Source organism: Epargyreus clarus, unplaced genomic scaffold (genome assembly GCF_041222505.1).
Source record: "Epargyreus clarus isolate Ecla_fem2 unplaced genomic scaffold, WU_Ecla_fem_2.2 ptg000023l, whole genome shotgun sequence".
In the NCBI taxonomy this organism is placed as follows: domain Eukaryota; kingdom Metazoa; phylum Arthropoda; class Insecta; order Lepidoptera; family Hesperiidae; genus Epargyreus; species Epargyreus clarus.
This window is the reverse complement of record NW_027332230.1, coordinates 16,108,715-16,129,075: the sequence shown is the minus strand read 5'-3', so window position 1 is coordinate 16,129,075 and position 20,361 is coordinate 16,108,715. Positions and strand designations below refer to the sequence as shown.

Sequence of the window (20,361 nt, the reverse complement as noted above, 5' to 3'; positions counted from 1 at the left end):
GTAACAACAGGATCCAATTCATCAGAATGATATTTAAAATTCGTACAGACAGTAGGTACATCAATCGTGGTGTTATTGAAATAATGCTGTTTAAAACAGAAAGGAATTGTAATGCCATAGAAGGGCATCATTCGATCTAATATTTAAAACATTAATATTTAAAGTAACTTTAAATTAAGTTCGTGTTTTAGATTTTCGATGCGTGATCTCTTAGAATATTAAGACTGAAATAAATAAAACTGAAGAGCTGTCGGTACTTTACAACAAAATGTCGTGTCCTAAGCAACTATGTTTTTATTACCTAAACTAGAAATGAAAACAAAATGTTTACAAATATTGAGGACTTTACACAAAAAATATTAACTATAGAAAAAATAAAGGTTCCTTATCTCTATTACATAGAAAACATATCAAATACAAGTCTTGATTTTTGATCAGCAAACAATAACTAAGTAATTTCTCTAACCGGTAGGTATATGCCTTTGATAATGCTTTGCAACTATAGGTTTATTTTTTGTATAAAGGAGTGTAATGGACACAGCTATCTGAATTTATAAACGTAGATATACGAAAGTGACAAGAACTCGGGTAGTCACTGCAGCAGGGCCGGATTTAAGGGAGGGCAACCGGGGCGGTAACCCCGGGGCCTCCACGAAAGAGGGGCCCCCACAATAGAGACGTCGGTATTTTCTTTTTTTTTTTTAATTCCGCCTAGTAAACACTAGTAAAAAATATCTTTTCCCTTGACCTTTTTTTTTCCCCGTTTTACCTTTATCTACAGTACTTTGTACAAACATGAACCTGCGTTTCACAATAAAATATTTATTGAAAAACTAAACTGAAAAAATTGTTTATTTTATTCGGAAAATAATTTGGGGCCAGGGGCCTCCACTCCTTTGTTGCCCCAAGGCCTCTAGACCTCTAAGTCCGGCCCTGCACTGCAGCATATGGGAGGGTATAATGAATTAGTATTAAAATCGAAGACGTATAATATATAATTCATCAAATTCCACTCGTAAATATTATAGGAACTTACATCAAGCTAAAAAAAAATAAGTAATTAAACCGAATTTTAATGTTTATATCATAACAAACGGATACCTTATTTGCCTACTGTATTATGGATCTACAAAATCTACTTTTTGAATAAGTGAATCTCGAATATCAAATGTCATTGATAAAATTTTTGGCCTCAAATGATTCTATCTAGAAACATAATTCAATTTAGCACGTGCGAAATAGTAACACTCGTGCAACAATCAGATTCGGAGTCAATGAATCGAGTGATTGATCGCTCGTACTCGTACCTTGCTAGAATATATTAGAGTAACTGTTATACTGCCCATTGTTTACAGGCCAACAACCGTCCTCATCTTGTCAAAGCTAATGGCACATCATATTGCCGTCTGCAAGTCCTAACGGTGTGGTCTAAATAAGGGGCGTGGATATACTACAATGGGATTAAGGCGCATTTCCGATGAGGACAGATCTGATATAGTATGAGACATTTTGAGTAACGGAACATATAACAATTGGCTATTAATATTATGTTTGTAAATTCTATTATACCTTATGAAGATTTTTTTATTGAGTTTATCAATTCGTGTGGTCATTAAAATTTGTGTCACGTGTGACTTATTTTGGTCGGTTGAGTGGGAGTGTATTGCTATGTAAGCATTACGCTTATCTTTCCTATTTTGTCATATGATTAGAAAAGCCTCTGAGATGTGTAAAATGTGTAATTTTTTTCCAATGTAAAATATTGAGAATCTAAACTGAAAATTATAAAGTGTGTCAGTAACACTTTATTGTATTTAAACACAAATTGACCAGCCTTACTTGTGCCTTGACTTACTCTCATCATTACCACTTAATCTCCGCGATACAGGTATAAGTTTGGAAGTAAATCTTACTGCTCTCAACGCCAATTAACAATAACAAAGATCGGTTTCAATAACAAAATAAATGCAAATGTTTTCGCGTATTGTTTCACTGGCCGTGAGACGTACACTTTCGTCAATGAACTACAATTCTTTTAATTAAGTTTTTGTCAGTAAATGCAATGACTTTAGAGTATAATGTCTAATGCAATAATTGTCAATTGAGTATTATCTGGGTGTACTATTTCACCTTACAATACCAAATGAAGATTTAAAAAAATATAAACGGTTGATTACCTATTGTACTAATCTGAAGTCAATATTATCTTACTTTCTTCATTTAAAATGTTTTATTATTGTTTAATTGCATTACAACATATCATAACATACTATTTTTTAAATGTTGACGTGTGTATCTACTACTTATGTTATGCCTTTCCGTGACCTGGGGTATCTTTAGTTCAAAATAATTTAAGGATTTTTTTAAATTAAAAATCGCGTACAAATCAACGCAAGATAAGCTACATGGCAGCTTGTATGAAAAAAAGCGTGCAAAATTCTAGCAAGCGTAAAATAAAAAAAGAACAATTTAATAATAAACACAAAGAATTTCGTAGCATACGAAAAAATTGGGACTAATATATACGTTAACTGAACGATTTAAATAAAAATAATGCTACTTCTCTATCTAGTATTAGTACAAACTACTTTAATCTGAATCATAAATCTGTGCATCACATTTTTATGATGCAACCTGTGCATAAAATTTTCCTTATCTTTTTCTATCATAACGATAAACCACATTCAAGGAAAACCGAAAAACGCATCTATAAAAATGTAAATTTATATGCAGTGAGTGCAACTGACTGAATGATAAATTGTCGTTGAGTAATAGAAATGTGGTTAAAATAATGAATGTAGGTACAGTCCACGATAGTCTTAGCTACGAACAATTTTATGCAGAACTACTGTTATTATATACGTGGGTCTATCAAACCAATATAAAAGGCAACCCTTTCAATTTGCCACTACTGATTTTTAAGTCTACAAACATAAATACCTCACAATCTATTATGGAGCAAAATGGTAGAGTGGCTTCAGGCTTCCGTAATCATAGAGAAATACCCATATAAATAATAGACCTATCGAAGGATACCTGCTAAGTTAGCCACACGCATATACCAGTTTTCTTTTTCTAATTAAAAATAGTTTAGTAAAATTATCATAACATCCAGATATTAAAATGATATTATCGATTAAAAAAACAGATTTATTTGCAATATACTGAGATCACATTAATATAGCCCTTGACCCCAGTCCTGATGACAGTAAAGAACAATACACATAGGTACCCAAGGCGAAAATGCTAAATTTTAGTATATTATGTATGATCATATTTTAAAATGTAACTAAGTATTTTTAAATTTCGGTAGTTCCATATTATTATTATGCTATGTGACGGGAGCAGGTGTATTAAACATAATATTATAAAGTCTGAATTAATATTTTTCCAATGTAGCATGCTGAACGTTTCGTGAACACTAATAGACAAGTAATTTATGAAGGCGAAGTGCAGCTCCTTAATTCGTTTGAAAAGATTACTTTATTTAGCCTACTTTTTAGAATAGGTAAATCACTAACTAAAAATTTCTTACACAATGTACCTATTTCTTCGAGTTTATGTGAATCTTTATCACATACGTGATGCAGAGCGGAAGTCCTCAGAATTTAATTTTATAATGGAAAAGGACGTTAGTTAAGGCTAAATGCATAAGAAACGATATAGTTCGCTGGTGCTCATTGTTGCTTGATTTTACCTTCTGCAAGGGGCTGATCAAGGCTTAATTGTTTTTCTATATTTTAAACCACAATGCCTCTGTTATCTACAATGTCTCTGGTATGTTGGTGTATGTGACCTTAAGATTTTATATTTGGTGACCGTTACGCTGCTAACAATATATCTACCTACTTGGACTTTTTATTTATTTTTTTAATATTCATGTTACAATTTTTTTCTTTTTTAGGAATTTCGTTAAAATATAAATTTAATGGTTTAATAAATTAAAATTATTATGTAATAATTTAAGTGTCTATTTTACGCATATGTGGGCATGTATCTACCATAAAAATATTATAATTATAAACATTTCTCCAGTAAAGACTTACCATGTATTTCATCTTTCAGTCCTTTTAAAAATAAAAAATAAAATAAAACACAACCACTTAATGTCAAAGAAAAGCAACGACTCCTTGAAAAATTGTTCAAAATTATTTTTATGAAGAAGTTATTTTTTTAATCGATCTTATTTTCGCGCGAACAGGAGCCGTAGCACCGCGCATGCGTACCGTGTGGCTGCGCGGCAATGGCTGCCTGTTGACCGTCGCGGTGGTTTTGCTGCCCCGCCATCAAGTGCAACGACCTAACCTCTACTTCCTAACCAATGTACGCTAAGTTGAAGGTAAGCCAAAGGTGAAAATTAAAATAAGATGCTGAAATCGCGGCTGCAATTTCAGAACGCGAACGATTTTCCGCTTCACTATTTCACTATCTAGTTGATCACTGACAAAACAAATAGATAGATAATCGTTCCAAACTTTTTTGTTACCTACCAACTGTTCTAGTCTAATTTTAATATAATTCTGTGAATACCCTCACATTAGTTAGTAGGGAAGAATTATATTGCTGTCGCATGTGTAATTTTCATGTCACCGTACTCCAAGTCTTATGGTGAATGGTGACATATTAGTGAAACTGTCCTTTTGTTGAAGGTAGAACTTGTTTTTGATTTATTGTTGTAGTCTTCATTTTGGTGCGAAAATTTATTAACAGTAGGTAACCTGAGTACATGTACTCAAACTCAATGTGATACCCAGAAAGAAGAAATTTCTTAAATCGCAATAGCTAAGAGGTAGATTAGCTTTAGTTACATTATAAAAATCCATGGGATGCAGTAACCATAAAAAGGTCATGTAAACCAAGTAAGGTATAGTACTGCCGGTTTCTTGCTCAGTACGTATTTATTTTACTTATTGATAATCCGATTGTATAAATTGATAATACACAATAACCATTGTATTTTTTTAAATATAAGCTTATTTAATGCTTGGCTTATATTTCCATCAGAATTTTCCGGAATTAAGCAAACAAATATGTTATCTGGTTTTTAAGATTTGTATTTACATATTGTAATTTATAGTAGACATCTTATAATTTAAAATCGATTCATAATTTAAAAAAAAAATTAACGACATCAAGTAAAATTGACCCATTTGCCTTTCGTTCTTATAAAATAATAAATATACCAGTAACAAAAAAAGTTTTATTTAAAATGAAATGGAAATTGTATGATACGCAATAAACGACGTGTAACGCCATCTATCGTCCGCCATGTTCTAAGTTCTAGTGTTAGTACCATAGACTTAGAATTTTTAGCTTGTTGAAACATTATAAGTTATTTATCTATATTAATTTTGGTTATTCCGTAAATTTATTTTATTTGAATGTATTAAATAATCTGTTTTGATGTTCGAGTATTGGCTTTGTTAATATTCACCAAATTATGCCCTAACGACGGTAAAAAAATAAAATATTACCGCGGCGTCCATGTTCTGTCATGCTTATGTCAATAGGTTTGTCAAAATGGCGTGTGCTAATGTTAAATTTTTAGATAATCGTTTTGTTTGATACGTAATATACTCGTGTGATAATTGTAAACTAAATCGTGTATCAAATATAGTGTAGAGTGAAATGTCTCGGGATCCTAGGACCAATTATTATAATCGTGACCGTGACTGGGATAGGGGCGACTATCGTTATGACAAGAAACGTTCTATGCCTATGAAGCGTAGCCGGAGTCCGCCCAGGGAGGCGGAGAAGCGCATGAGCCGGTCACCGCGCGTGAAGAACGACAAGGATTTGGACGAGAACATTCTGAGTGAGATCTCGAAGCTACCCGAACCCAGCGAGCTCTGGGACAATCAGTTCCAGGAGCCCGGCTTCAGCGGCCCGCCCGCGGCGTTCCCGCCTGAAGTATGCTGAGACTTTAGTACCTACTAATTCCCTATGTTGTTAACCATATGCATGTTATTTACCACCTAACATTTTTTTAATACTTAGTTTTTCTGGCTGAAGAAACAAAACTATTGTGTATATTCCTTTGTTATCATTGTCGGTAAACTTTACTCGACACCTTCGCCCAGTCAGTTGTTGATTACGTTATATTGAGTTACCACTGTGTCTATATGATTTTAGTGTAAATATATGCATGAATTCCAGTTCTTTTGCGTCTAATCAAGATTGTGAAATCTTTTCTATCAAATTCTCTGCTGTAAAAATAAGTATAAAATATTGGTATGTGAATGTCCTTATACACTGCAAGAAGAAGGTGATACTCCAAAACTTGAAGAAATCTTCAAATATTCTTGAATATTGTTAATCCTTACTGTTTTGTTGTAGGCCCCCAACTACGGGCCTAACTACCAGGCCCCATATTCATCTGGCATCTACGACGACTTTCCGTCCATTGGTGTACCTCAAGCACCTCACCCCCCAGACATGGCTACTTGGAACCAGATGTCACTGCCACCCCCACCGGTGCCACCCACCATGTTTGTCAACAATGTTGAAGATCAGATCAAGAAAGAGGGTGAGACAATAATAATAACTTTATACTCTTTATAAGTATAATTGTTTCCTTTTTTCAGATTATAAAATGCAGGTAAAGATTACAGGTACCAGCCAGAATCAAGTGCTGCTCTTACCAAAGTGTAGAAATTTAAGTAAATACATTTTTGTTATTTATTTTTTTAAATGTTAACTATATATACTTTTGTATGTATAATAATTGAAATTATTATTATATTATCAAATATTGAATCATGTTCAGATAATATGTTGTTTTGTTTGTTTGCTTGGTGGTATAATGCTTATGCATGTCATGTAGTATTCTTGAATACATTAGACATTGTTTGCTCTTACCATAAATCATTGGTTCCACTAACATCATACAATCTAAATGCATTGTAATAGTAAATTAGTAAATTCTAATAGAACTAAAACATAATTATGAATTATTGATTATTTGGTACAAATTACTTTGTAAAATACAAACAAATAAAATAAAAATGAAATTAAAACATTGCTATTGCTACTAAAATTGTTCTAGTACTATCCTGCATATTAAGCTTGTTTGTGCCCATTTTGAATTGAAGATAAAAATATGTGATCAAATAATATTACCATCAATAGAATCGTTAAATTAAATACATTTTTAGAATTAAAAAATAGTCTTCACATGAAATTTCTATCTACAATTTTGTTCAGAAAGTTCAAGCAAAATAGTGGCTCCAAAAAGTATTCATTTTAATAGCTCTGTCATTACAGATATATAAAAAAATTCTAAAAGAAATTTCTTTTAGATATTTTTTCAAGTATGTAATTTGATATCATTGTCACTATGGTTTGGCCATTCAATAACACTGTATTTTGATTAACAACATATTACTCCAACAGTATGTTCTATTGTTACAAAAATATATAAAAAATCATATTAAACTTTTCTTTCATTAATTCATCTAAAAACTAATTACATATCATACAATGATGTTGTTTTGTGTAGTGATATGTGGTGAGGTTTTTGGTTATCATGTTCACAAGGGTCAGTGACAGTTTAACTTTAAACCAAACTCTAAGCGTCTTGAGTATAGAATAACATATTTCTGACTAACCTATTTTTTCTATTATGTAAGCTATGGTAACTTTGTGTATTGTATATGTTTTATTGTGTTATAAAACTTAGTCCTAAATTTTTTTTCAATTGTAGAATGTACCTATTGCCAATGAAAACATAGTTACAGAGCGCTTGTTTAGAAGTCTCTTATAAAGTTGATGATTGAACAACAGCATGATTTGTTACAATGTGTCAATTGTATGAGCATTTGAAGTTTTTGATATATAAAAATTATAAAATTTATGAGACACAAGCATCTAACATAGCATGTCAGTTTGATCTAGTAGTTGACATTGTTATTATTATAGTAATGTAGTGTGTATGTTGAATTGCTATTTCAGGTGTGTCTAAATAAAAAAAAAAATCTTAAAACAAATACTTCCAGGTAATAATGATGTGTATTATATAATTAAATATACAGCCATAACATTGTATCCAGAAAGTGAAGAAAATAAATATAATTTTATTTGCACTAGCATTTTATTTGCCAGATTTTTAATTTTTGCTAGTATGCGCTAGCGTCACATCTGTGACGCCCTATGTTTTAATACTTCTTCAAACTTTTATTTGCTACAGCAGTGAGTGTAGCTTCATGTAACCATTTAATCGGAGTACCGCTTAAATTTTGAAGCATATTACCTATGTTCCGCTTCTGAAGCATATTACCTATGTTCAATTGTAGTTACATGACGTTGCACCCATATTACTGTCGAAACCGTTCTTTATTGTTCTGTCTCCTCCCTTCCAGCCGCAATAGAATCAGAAATGCGGCACCAGAAAGCCGCTCTTTCTAAACAACGAGAGGATTACATAAAGAAGGCCGGTATACTCAAGAAGGAGCTGGACACTTTGAAAGACCAACGCAATGAGCTTCGCGGCGATGCCAAGCGCTCCCCAAGCCCCGATACCAAAAGATTCCTTAAGGAAAATACTAAGTTGCAGGTTTGAAATTATAGCTATAAAATGTAAATTTGATATTTGTTCCAATGAATTTACTTGATTTAATATAGCGTAGCTCATATAAAATTTTTAGTTGTGAATGTGGATTTGGCAACTGCTGTCATTCCCTCGTGCTTACACAACTAAGAATTTGGATGTCAAATACGTACCTTGCATCAATTTTGCCTTGCCTCTGTATAGTTGGAGATCCAGAATAAGCTGAAGACCATCAACAATGTGGTGGATATGTTGAATGGCATCATCGGGGAGGAAGCTCAAGAACATCATGACTCTGATGAATCAAACGAGCGCGCAACCAAGAGGAAGTCCAGGTGTGTGTCTTGATTATTTTTATTAGCTATTGCATCTTGTGAAACTTGAAAAGTATTTTAATCTGCCATTGCCTTACAAAATAATATTTTAATACCAATTTTTCTTGTTCTATCTTTTTTTAAGTTTCACAAGATTTGGGTGTTGAATATTTATTAAATTTGATGTGGTGAGTATGTAACTATGTACAGTTCTAATAATAGGTATTTTAAATTATTCATTAATTTCTCCAAGACAGGAATGAAGAATATTTCTCGTGGTATCTACAACAAAGTTTTGGTGTACCCTACAGTGATTACAAGTGAAAAATTTTTAAGAAAAGAATTTAGAAAAGAGACAGAAGATTTCCTCCATAAAAAACAATGACTGTAACGAAATTGATATCAATATTGTAGGTATGCTTATTCTTGTAATTGCTGATAACCTTTAAATAAATGTCACCAATACTTATTAATATTATTCTCGTCCATGTTAACATTAAATGTAACTTGTATTTTGTTATGCTATGTACATCTTAGTTATAGTTATTGTAAAAATATGTTCCTCCTAATGTATTATTTATAAGGTATTTTTTGTTACAAAATAAAATTATTAATAATAAATAAACTTAAAGAATCAAACTGTTTATATTGTTTATTTAAATAAATCTACTTACCAATTCTGCTTTACTGTTTTTCACCGGCCTATAATAGCTTCAATGTTTTCACTTATAATTTATACGTTTTTGTATATTTTTAATGCTTGTAGCAAGTTGCTTTATTATGTAGAAACGACGAATAGGCCTGAATTATTAAGTAGCTCCGTCGTCGTACTCGGGTCGTGCTTAGGCCCAACCTCAAATTATGCGAGATCCTAATATGCAGTGTTTTCACAGACTTTAAAACACTCTTAGTGTTTACTTAAAAGTAACTTGCCGACGGTTTACAGTGGATTCCAAGTATTGTTCGTTTTCCTCCACTTGAATCATCCCCGATTACAACAAAGTTTCTTTGAATTGGCTATAAGCTTTTTACTACCTTCCTTGTGCGTTTACTTACACCAGTGACTGCGTTTATAATTTGTGTCAAAAATTAAAAAAGTAATAACATGGTACAATCTTAATCATAAGAAAATGGCCGTGGTATCTTTACGCAGCATAGCATTTTTGCAATGTGTACGGAATGAACCATTGCCATGCTCGATGCCAGTTTTCTCATTGCTGTATATGGTGAAAAGTAGGCGTTGGCCTATGCGGATTTCGTTCTTGTTTCAAGATCACATTATTATTAAAATGAAAAAAAAAGTATTTTTGAAATCAAAACTTCGCTTATAAAAGCGATTATTTAAAAAGAACGGTACAGCGTAATTTAGTTATTTTCGCGTAATTTAAAGCATGCACATTTTAATATTTCATTTTAAATCTGTATTGTATAATAGACAGTGCTAAATGTCCGTAGGTCGCCGTCGAACAAGAAGTTCAACTATGTGTACTACGATCCGGAGATGCACTGGTGCCGCGTGTGCAACGAGTTCCCGCCCACCGCTAAGGATTACCTGAACCACTTGCACTCGCCGGCGCATCATAAGTAAGTTTTATGATACTTTGCAAACTGTTCCATGTCTTTTAATTACTACTAGCATCGTTCAGTGATCAAAAGACGACGGCAAAACATTTCTGAGGCCCATAGATTTTATTTGGGTAATTTCCTCATTTGAACGATTTTCACCTGCGTTCCACTAGATGTATCGCGATCAAACACACATTCCAGAAATCTGCACTATAATCCGAAAACAACGATATATGTTTCATGGCGATTCGGGATATGTGGAGGGGACACTAAAATACGGAGAAAACTTACGACTTACTGCTTTACTTACTGACTTACGACTTAAGATAGAAATAGATGTCACACTTTGCCAAATGTCATTGTAAAATATTTTTTTTTACCAGGATGGCAGCGGCCCACATGGAAGCGCCCTGGCATACGGTGACCGGCGTCAATGAAGGCTTCCCCAGCTTTCAGTCGGCGCCGACCAAGCGAACTCCTATCAGAGGTATTATTACCATACTAAGTTTTATTCCCAATAATACTTAAATAACTAATGTTTGTGTGACCTTTTGGATTAGATAAAACTTAAAATTCACTTGACAATTATGTTCATCCGTAAAATGAAGCTATTTCGTTTTAAGGGCTCCAATTCTTCGTGCCGTCGACCGCGTGGTACTGCAAGCTTTGCGATCAGTTCATTGGCGATTTGCACTGCGCATCCGCTCATCTCAAGTCTGTTGTTCATTCCAAGAATTATACTGTGAGTATTGTTCACTCCAAAAAATCTGTACTATTTATCATACAAATTCTTTTACCGTTTATCGACAAGTCCTTTATGTCTCCCTGCTGGGCACAGATGGCGTGTATATCTGTTATTTTTTCTATAAACGATAAACAGTTAAATTTCCTTGCTATAAAAATTTCACGTATTTCAAATTCAAGGTTAAATCAATTGTTTCCTTTCCAGAACTTCGTAGAACAGAACCCACACTGGGAGACGGATTGGATGTCGGACCGTCAGAAGGCGTTCGAGAAGGCGCGCGCGAGTAACAAATTGAAGCCGGAGGAGAAGCAGTACGCCGCGCACACGATCACATTCAGCGAGGACGGATTCCACACCAAAACCAAGGACCATCCCGTCGTACCAGACAAGAGGAAGAAGGACAAGAGAAAGAAGAAGCGCAAGCACAGCAGCAGCAGCTCCTCCAGTACCAACTCATCTGACAGCGAGCCTGTCAAGAAGAAGAAATGTAAGCTACAAATATATAGTTTTACTAGCTGACCCTGCAAACATTGTGTTGCCATATAAATAAAAAAATGTTAAGGGTAAACAACCCTTATCACTTAGGGGTATGAAAAAGAACAGACCTACTGAATATGTATATAAAATTTGGAGAAAATTGGTAAAGCCGTTTCGAAGGAGTACGGTAACTAACATTGTGACACGAGAATTTTATATATAAGATTTAAAAAATATTGTGTGAATTTTAAAAAAATATTGTCTCACGTTCTTTTGAGTCCGTGCATGACAAACGTGTCATAAATTACCCGTACAGTACATTTTACTAAAATATATTCTAAAATTTTGATAGCATATCAGATGCTACAAATATTACAAAAATTATATTACGAATTGTACCTATATTTATCCCAATAAAATTAAATTTCTGAATTGCTTTAAGAAATAACTTAACCACGTAATTGGGTTACTATGTTTGTAGCTAAGAAAGAAAAAGTAAAGTTGGAGCCGGATGACAAGAGCCTCACAGAGTGGATGTCCTCCATACAAATGGATAGGCTGAACGATCACGATAGGAAGATATTGGACACCTTCAAGCAAAGGTATATTTCTTATTATAGTTCAAAAATATAAAATTATATAAAGACTAAATAAGTTATAAGTGGATTGCTTGTTTACTATTTTACAATTTGATAGGTCAATCAAGGAAGAAGAAAGTTTAGCGTTGCTTGCTTCATCTTTTAAAGTCTTAATTGTATTTTTTATTGCGACTTAAAATTAAATAATATTCAGGTTAGTCTGATATCGAAATTCTAGAGTTACTTAAATCAATTTGGCAAATTTTTGTCAGTTCAATAAAGCTTAATATTTCATTTCATCAGGATGAAGCATGACAAAAAAGATGAAAAGAGAAGATCAGCAGAGCGGTTTGCAAACGAAGTTTTAAGAAAGAGGTTTTGATCATTTAATTTGTAATCCTACGTTTATTGAGACAAATAACAAAAGTATTATCCTAAATTTGTAAGATCTTGTGACTAAAATTCTTCATATCTATCGTATAACAGTATTGTATATTGTTAATACAGAAAATTTAATATCAAAGGTAAGATGAGTAATAGAATTTAAAAGTATCGCTTTAACAAACCGTTAAACTAATACTAACCTTGATGTACAAACTTGTACGTTTGCCCCACAGAGATATGGAGCGCCAAAGCCGTCGGGAAGCAATAGAGAGACGCGACGAGCTGATACGTCGACGCGATCGCATCGAGCGTCGTGAGGACGAGCGCCGTGACGAGCGCCGCGACGACCGTCGAGACGAGCGCCGCGACGGCGACCGTCGTGACGACCGCCGCGACGACGAGCGACGCGACGACGACCGCCGTGACGACGACCGACGTGATGAGCGGCGAGCAAGTGCCAATAGAGAAGGTTCTAGACCGCGGGCGTCGCCGCGCAGTGACTATAAGAAGCCTGAAATCAGGAAAATGCCCTTTATAGGTAAATGGAATTTAAGGTGTATAAGATGATATAAGTTATTATTATGACAAAGAAGAAACTTAATATCATTTTTAAGTATTTTTTGTAATTGTTACAATAATAAATAGTATAAAATTATACAGTAACAGTATATAAATTTAATATTATTATTTTTGATGAAATAATGTTATGTATTAACTACATCTACATTTAAGTTATCTGAATGAAATTGAGCAGAGTAATAACAATTTCTTTTAAAAATACATTGTAACAGGAAAAATGCCGGTATACAAGAATTTAAATAAAACTACAAAGACTGAGGAGCAGAAGAAAGAAGAACAAAAAAAGAAGGAGGAAGAAGAAGCGTCTAAAAAAAGAAGGGAAGTGATGGATGCAGAAATACAAAAGAAGGTAATCCCTCTTTACCCACCTAACCTGTTGTATTCAAAAAAAGAATCTGGATATATTAGCATGGAGCTTAACATTGCCCTTCCATGGCAGAATTAGGAGGGACTATGATGCTTTCCATAAATATGGAATAGCAGACGAGTATGCAGTCCACCTGATGGTAAGTGGCTACTGCTGCCCATGGACGTCTGTAAACAACTCCAGATAGGACTAGTTTTTCGTACCGGAGGTCGGCCACAGATGTAGGTAATCTGTAATCAACCTCGGATAAGATTAGATTTGTACCTGAGGTTGCCTATTAATGTGTTGCAGTATTTTCATCTGGCTATATCTTTCAAAGTGGAACACAGCAGGGCTTGACACTGTTAGTATTATACGAGAGTGACTCCGCAGCTGAACCACAATGGGTTCTTCCTTGGAATTAGTGCGAGCGTTTGTCTTCGACGAATGTCTGTGTGTTGGTTCAGGTGGCGGAGTTCAAGGAGAAGATAGCGAAGGCGCAGCTGGAGCGCGGGCAGGCGGAGCTGCCGCCGCCCGCCGTGGCCATCCCCACGCAGCTCGGCGCGCCGCCCACCCTGCTGCCGCCCGCGCCGCCGCCCGCGCCGCCGCCGCCGCCCGCGCCCGCCGCGCAGTGAGTACACTCACACGCGCACACACACACCGACATGCACACGCACAGACACACACACGGACGCCCCAATACCAACTTAACCCACTTGACTCCATGCAGAAACGAGCGGTCCGAATCGTCAAAGACCCGGTGATCTCCGATCGGTTAGAGCCTTTGAGTTTGCGGAGGGACATAGGTTCCCTCTGTGTGTTCTACCGGCTTTACAATGGTGGGTGTTCCGAGGAACTATTTGACCTGGTGCCTACGTCACCATTCCTCCATTGCACTACTCGCCGAAGGATGTAGTTCCATCCACACCAACTGGACTCGTGGCGGTCCTCCACGTTTCGATTTGCACGGACGTTCCTGCCGCGGACGTGTATGATGTGGAATGAGCTTCCTCCTGAGGTATTTCCGGAGCGCTATGACATGGGGCTCTTCAAAAAAGGTGCAAAAAGCTCTCATACAAAGCCGGCGATGCATTGGCGATTCCTCTGGTGTTGCAACTGTCCATAGGCGGCGTTGACTACTTTCCATCAGGTAGCACGTGTGCCTAATCGTTAGGTTAAACTAAAAAAAAACACACACACACAGGAAAGAAGGCTCCGTTCTGACACCATCTGAGCTGAGAAATAAGGACAGAAAAGGGAGTATAGGTAACTGGCAGACACATTGGGACGCATCAAGTAAAGATAAATCTACTCACCGGCTCTTACCGGAAGTAGACAAATGAATGGACTGCAAACATGGAGAGCTGAATTATTATCTCACCCAAATGCTTTCAGGTCACGGATGTTTTCGTGATCTCTATCGGTTCAGCCATGACGATTCCCAGGAATGCCCTATCTGCGCAGATACTAACGAAGACGCGGAACACGCATTCTTCGTATATCCTCGATTCGAAGTGGCTAGGATAAAGTGGGAAATAACACTGAGATGTAAAATACAACCAGAAAAGTTAGTGTCGGCAATGATAAAGACAAAAGAGGCATGAGACGCGACAAACACCTATCCGACAGAAGTCCTCAAGGAACTACGTGTCCATGAAAGAGAAAGAGCTCGAATGACTGGTAGCCAAGCAATAGCAGCTTATAAACAGCTAATACCTTCCCCCGTGAAGAAATACTTAAAGATAATCCCACGGGGAACAACGAAGGCAGACGAGAGAGGCGGTTTTTTAGTTGGTACAGGTCGCTACTAGGCCAAGTCCGACATATGGGGCCGAAACATCGACTCTATGATACATAATAGTATTTTTCCCCTCAGAAAAAAAACACACACAGTATCACAGCATACAGGCATTGACACGCGTGCATTCCAAGACACACGTACAGAGATATATATTCGCGTACAAAAATATACACGTACGGAGGCTCCACAGCTCATACGCATACAGAGGGAGACGCGCGCTCACACATGCAGGCATATTGTGTACTTGTGTGTGTGTGTGTGTGTGTTTGTTGATGCAAACGAACAATCAAACACAACAACAACAACAACAAAATGACACAGTACTCCATTGACTACTACATTGAAGTCGCTATATTAAATATATTTAATTGATAAGTTGTTTACACGTGTTGAGTGATTTTCGCTGTTAAACATCTCTTTAGTTCGCGTCACCGACATGCTAAAGTTAACAGTGTATAAGTGTTACACATAGCCAGTATTAAAAACTATCGTGATATTGGAACTGGATCCACATAAACGGAACTGTTAGTTCCTGGTTAAAATAAACACAAAATTTCTTATTAAGACTAATTATAGAGTTACGCACCTGTATAAAATGTATATAGAATGTAAATGTATATAATAGGTAAAAAATGTAAAGCAATGTAATACGCACTTTAACCAGTACTTCACATTTTACTGTAAGGCTTGAATAGCCCACCGCATACGTAAGCGTACGTACAATATACGTTACTCTTGTTAAATCACGGAGTCATTCATTGCATCTTTCAAATGTTACTTGACAACGTTTAAGGATATACAGGGTGAATTTTTAAAACGGGCCTTCAGGGCCAAATCCGAAACTATAAGGATTAGCGAAAAATGCTAAAAGGAGTTACGAGGCCGATTTTGATAAAAACTAAAACTGCATCATTACTTTTTTTAAATAACTTCCCTAGCCGGGAATCGAACGAGTTCATTTTGAAAAAAAATGCACCCTCTATATTATTCCACTATCTGATAGTGTTGCTTATAAGGATCAAAATCTGGAAAGTAATGATAAATGACAAACTAAAGGAAAAGCCTCAATTTTAAGAAAATACATATTTTTTCATATTAATTTGGCAGTTAAGTTCCCGCCATTCATCAATTTAAACATTTCGTGTATTAACATTTTATTTTGGCTCAATGTTTCTAATCATTTGAAATGGATGTTTTGTTTCCCAATCATTTATATTTTTATGTCCGACTTAGCTAAGGTTATTTTTAGGACCATTAAAATAGATTTACTTGCTATGGGCGGAGTTTCGTTTAATACAGATGTAAAATTGACAATTTGCGAGAATTACTTTTTAGAGTCAAATCCGAGTGATTACTAAAAAAAGAGATATAGAAAATCATATTTAACGTTGAAACGAAGTTGTAAACAACTAACAATAAGAATTTACTATTTAATCAGTTATCTATTTTCATTATAAAATAAATCCTAAAAACGGCGGTAACTTATTTGCCAAACTATTACTTTCCCATACTAAGCCGTATGTCATAATCATAACATCGAATAATTAGTTGATTAACCAACAAATTCTTCAATGGTATGACTTATGTCTGTTTCTAAAGAATTATACATAAATCATTTGTTATGTATAATCCTTAAGGATTACTATGCCAATGTATGGAAAAATACGTATTTCTTCAAAATTTTCCTTTTCCTTTAATTTGTCACATAACATTACTTCCCAGAATTTGATCCTTATAAGCGACACTATCAGATAGTGGAATAATATAGAGGTGTCATTTTTTTCAAAATGAACTCGTTCGATTCCCGGCTAAGGAAAAAAATATTTTAAAAAACTAATAATGCAGTTTTAGTTTTTATCAAAATCGGCCTCGTAACTCCTTTCAGCATTTTTCGCTAATCCTCATAGTTTCGGATTTGGCCCTGAAGGCCCGTTTTAAAAATTCACCCTGTATATTGTACAAAAAACAACGAGATAAAAATGATTCCTAAAATAAGCATCGCGCTATTTTTAAGTTAAAGGCTTTGCGATTGTATTTTTCTTTCGTATGAGATTAAGTAGCTTATGTAAGGGCTCGTAAATTCAAGCACTCGATTAAATTCTTTCCAAGATTGGGTGTTAACACTTAATTTTAAATATGTTGTTTCTCTAAACAATATTTAGTTAATTTTGTTGTCATTATCATAGACATTATTTACTTTTTTTTTGTGAATACTTAACCAGAAGCATAAATGTAGAATAAAATTTATTAAGGTTATCTCATAAGATCATTATTTAAGCCAGTATCATTGTCCTGAATGGCTCAATTACTTGACTATCATTCATCATCATTATTGGCATTTAAATAATCTTTGTAGGATTTGGGTGCAGATGTTCCACGACTTTTGATGGCATTCATAGTCTGCTATTTTCAATATGAAAATAATAGTGATAAGTACTCTTATTCTGCACAAAAAATCTTAAATAGCAAACAAATACATAGTCTACTTGATTGTAAGAGGTCCCTGCCGTCCAGAACATTAACGATTTGTCCCTCATTCACAGAAGTATATAAAGCTTAGCATGAGTAAATTCATTAATTTAGAATCATCATTTATTTCTCATTTTTTCATACACATGTAGTTATATATTGTATATTTTAAAATTTAGGACATATTCTGTAGTTTGTTATGTGATGCGTGGCAAAATTAACAAGAAATACAATAAATAGCTATCGATAGTTCGATCGATAGTAAAATTAATTTACTGCCAATCAATACCTAATTTGTTAACATATTTCTTATATTTTAGAATTAACTAAAAGTATTTGTTTTTAAAACAAGCTTACCTTGTGGATCCTCGCCAAATGCTGAACAAGACGCTATAGAACGGGCCTGAAGGTAGGCCCGGCCATAAACTTGTTATGTTAGAGACAGCATTTGAGCCGTGAATGTTATTTAGTTCGCTTCTTGTACTTTATCTCTATGTGTTGTTCTGCATGAGTGTATGTGCCTTGCGATCATGGCAATCGTATAGATTTTTTTCAATGTCGTCAAAATGTTTTAATATTATACCGCTATATAATAGTATACCGCTCGCGACTCCGCCCCCGCCCCCCCCCCCCCTAACGTATCGTAACCACAAAATAACTTTATCATCGATTTTCCTGATACAGCACGGCAAGACAAGTTTGGGTAAATTAATCAATTATGCAAAATTATGATAAAAATTATATGGTCTGCAAAAATACGTAATAAAACAGTCTCGTCGATCTTTACTTAAAAATATAATTATGGTTTAATTAATATAAAGTGTGTTTATTGTTTGTGTGAAAAATATTATATATCATGGTATCACATTAAATTATAGTTAAAAAAAACAGTATTCAGTAATAGTGATTTAAAATAACGAAAACCTAAAAAATAATGTTGGAATACAGAATCTCCTTTAGTAAGTTTGGTAATAAAAAGATTATTTAAATCTTAATTCTATTCCTAATCATTATTTCTACTGAAGCTATATTTATATTAGATGTATTCTCATAGACGAATTATAATGAAAAATTGCTGCACTTGCTTACATATAAATGTACTACATCTGTGTTGTATAAAACAAATTTAAATAACAATATGAATTAACGTATTTACATCTCGCTCGCAGGCCCCCGGCCGCGCAGACGCCGGCCCTGCCGAAGGACTTCCAGGACGCGCTGGACATCATCTTCCCGACGGAGGTGAAGCAGGCGGCCAGCGAGATCGTGCAGGCGCAGCAGGAGCTGTTCGGCATGTCGGGCCTGCCGCCCTTCCCGCTGGGCATGGCGCCCTTCCCGCAGCTGAGCCTGCTGGGCCAGCCGCCGCCGCTGCAGCCGCACATGATGATGGGCTTCGAGCACCCGCTGGCCGGCCCGCTGTTCCCGCCGCGCGCGCAGCTCTACGACGCGCACGTGCCGCTCGTGCCCGGACAGAAGCGGCCCAACTCGCGCCCCAACAAGAACGGGCCCAACAAGGGCCACGGCCAGAAGCACCAGAAGCAGAACCGGGGCCAGGGCCCCAAGGGCAAGGGCGGCGCCCCGGACAAGGGCGCGGGGCCGGCGGCGCGCAACAAGGAGGAGCTGGACGAGCTGGCCATGCTCGGAATCGACGCGTCCGACGTGGGCGCCATGTAGCGCGTATCGGATAGGATGCAATCGACGAGTTGTTCGCAATCATTTGGATTTTTGTCGCTCCTGACCAATCAGTGCATTTCGCTAGATTATTACATATACTTGTGTGGATATTGGATAGTACATTACCTAAAGGACGTGCGCATCCTATTAATTAAATGCATTATAATTAGTTGTTAGTAATATATGACCCATATTTTCTGTTACATGTATGTATCAATGTGTAAAACCAAATATTGATAATTTTCTACAAAAAAATAGCATTTAAGTGTTTTCTTTTGTTTGAAATTTCCATAAACCAATTTGATCATTACTTCTGATACCGATAGGTAAATATTATTTTATCGTAGAATCATTTACAATATTTCTCATTAATGTTTATATACAACTGCATAAACACGCTAGGTTTGAGGTTAAAATGTAATTTCAACACATTACATCATGTACTGACTACTGAGTGATAAACAATCAATTACTATTATAATAAAGTTATAGTAATATGATAATGTTATTTGTCGTTTTATTTCAGAACTACTGACGCTTGCATCATTTACTTAAAGTAGTAATTAATCTATTATCGCCCACAGATTAGTTAATACGGGAAGCTAAGTAGCAAAATCTCTACTTTAAACATGTTTAAAGGTTATGGTCTAGATTCAGATGGGTCATTCATAATATCAGTTTCTTACAGTCTGTTACGATAATTCGCTATCGTAAACTAGTTTGCGGCGAGCAGAGAGTTTATCAGAACACTAACAAAAACAAAAAATACAGCGTTGTCGTTGACCTGCAGTTTTTGCACGATAACAGGAGCGAATTCTACTAACATATGTACTAAGTCCATCCATCCGTCAGCCTTTTGAGGTCCACTGCTGGACATAGGTGT

The 20,361-nt window shown here is 35.5% G+C and overlaps 2 protein-coding genes across 5 annotated transcripts in view; one reads left to right on the top strand and one right to left on the bottom strand.

Moving 5' to 3' along the window:
• LOC140751841 (endothelin-converting enzyme 1) overlaps nt 1-4,187 on the bottom strand; it is a 47,191-nt gene extending 43,004 nt beyond the window's left edge. The window contains exon 1 of the mRNA XM_073085917.1: nt 4,047-4,187. Coding sequence (XP_072942018.1) covers nt 4,047-4,058 — 12 coding nt within the window. The 5' untranslated portion in view covers nt 4,059-4,187. The remainder of the gene's footprint in view (nt 1-4,046) is intronic.
• A 14-nt stretch (nt 4,188-4,201) lies between these two features.
• LOC140751840 (uncharacterized) lies at nt 4,202-19,986 on the top strand. 4 transcript variants are annotated; one of them, XM_073085914.1, is made up of 14 exons: nt 4,202-4,339; nt 6,337-6,526; nt 8,358-8,551; nt 8,750-8,880; nt 10,315-10,443; nt 10,809-10,912; nt 11,049-11,167; nt 11,375-11,657; nt 12,129-12,249; nt 12,529-12,600; nt 12,843-13,147; nt 13,401-13,537; nt 14,002-14,165; nt 18,974-19,986. In XM_073085914.1, the coding sequence occupies exons 1-14, from the start codon at nt 4,322-4,324 to the stop codon at nt 19,476-19,478; spliced, it is 2,472 nt and encodes an 823-aa protein (XP_072942015.1). In that variant the 5' UTR covers nt 4,202-4,321; the 3' UTR covers nt 19,479-19,986. The 4 variants fall into 4 exon arrangements, with proteins under 4 accessions (XP_072942015.1, XP_072942014.1, XP_072942013.1 ...); XM_073085912.1 differs by lacking the exon at nt 4,202-4,339 and adding an exon at nt 5,475-5,910; XM_073085915.1 differs by lacking the exons at nt 4,202-4,339; nt 18,974-19,986 and adding exons at nt 5,477-5,910; nt 18,157-18,366.
• Nucleotides 19,987-20,361: the final 375 nt, after the last annotated feature.

What these genes read in the sequence shown, in the direction of transcription:
- LOC140751840 (XM_073085912.1), top strand. Translation starts at nt 5,629, where the DNA reads ATGTCTCGGGATCCTAGGACCAATTATTATAATCGTGACCGTGACTGG. An exon ending in CAGGAAAATGCCCTTTATAG is followed by an intron (nt 13,148 to 13,400) that starts GTAAATGGAATT and finishes ACATTGTAACAG; the next exon opens with GAAAAATGCCGGTATACAAG. An exon ending in CCGCCCGCGCCCGCCGCGCA is followed by an intron (nt 14,166 to 18,973) that starts GTGAGTACACTC and finishes TCTCGCTCGCAG; the next exon opens with GCCCCCGGCCGCGCAGACGC.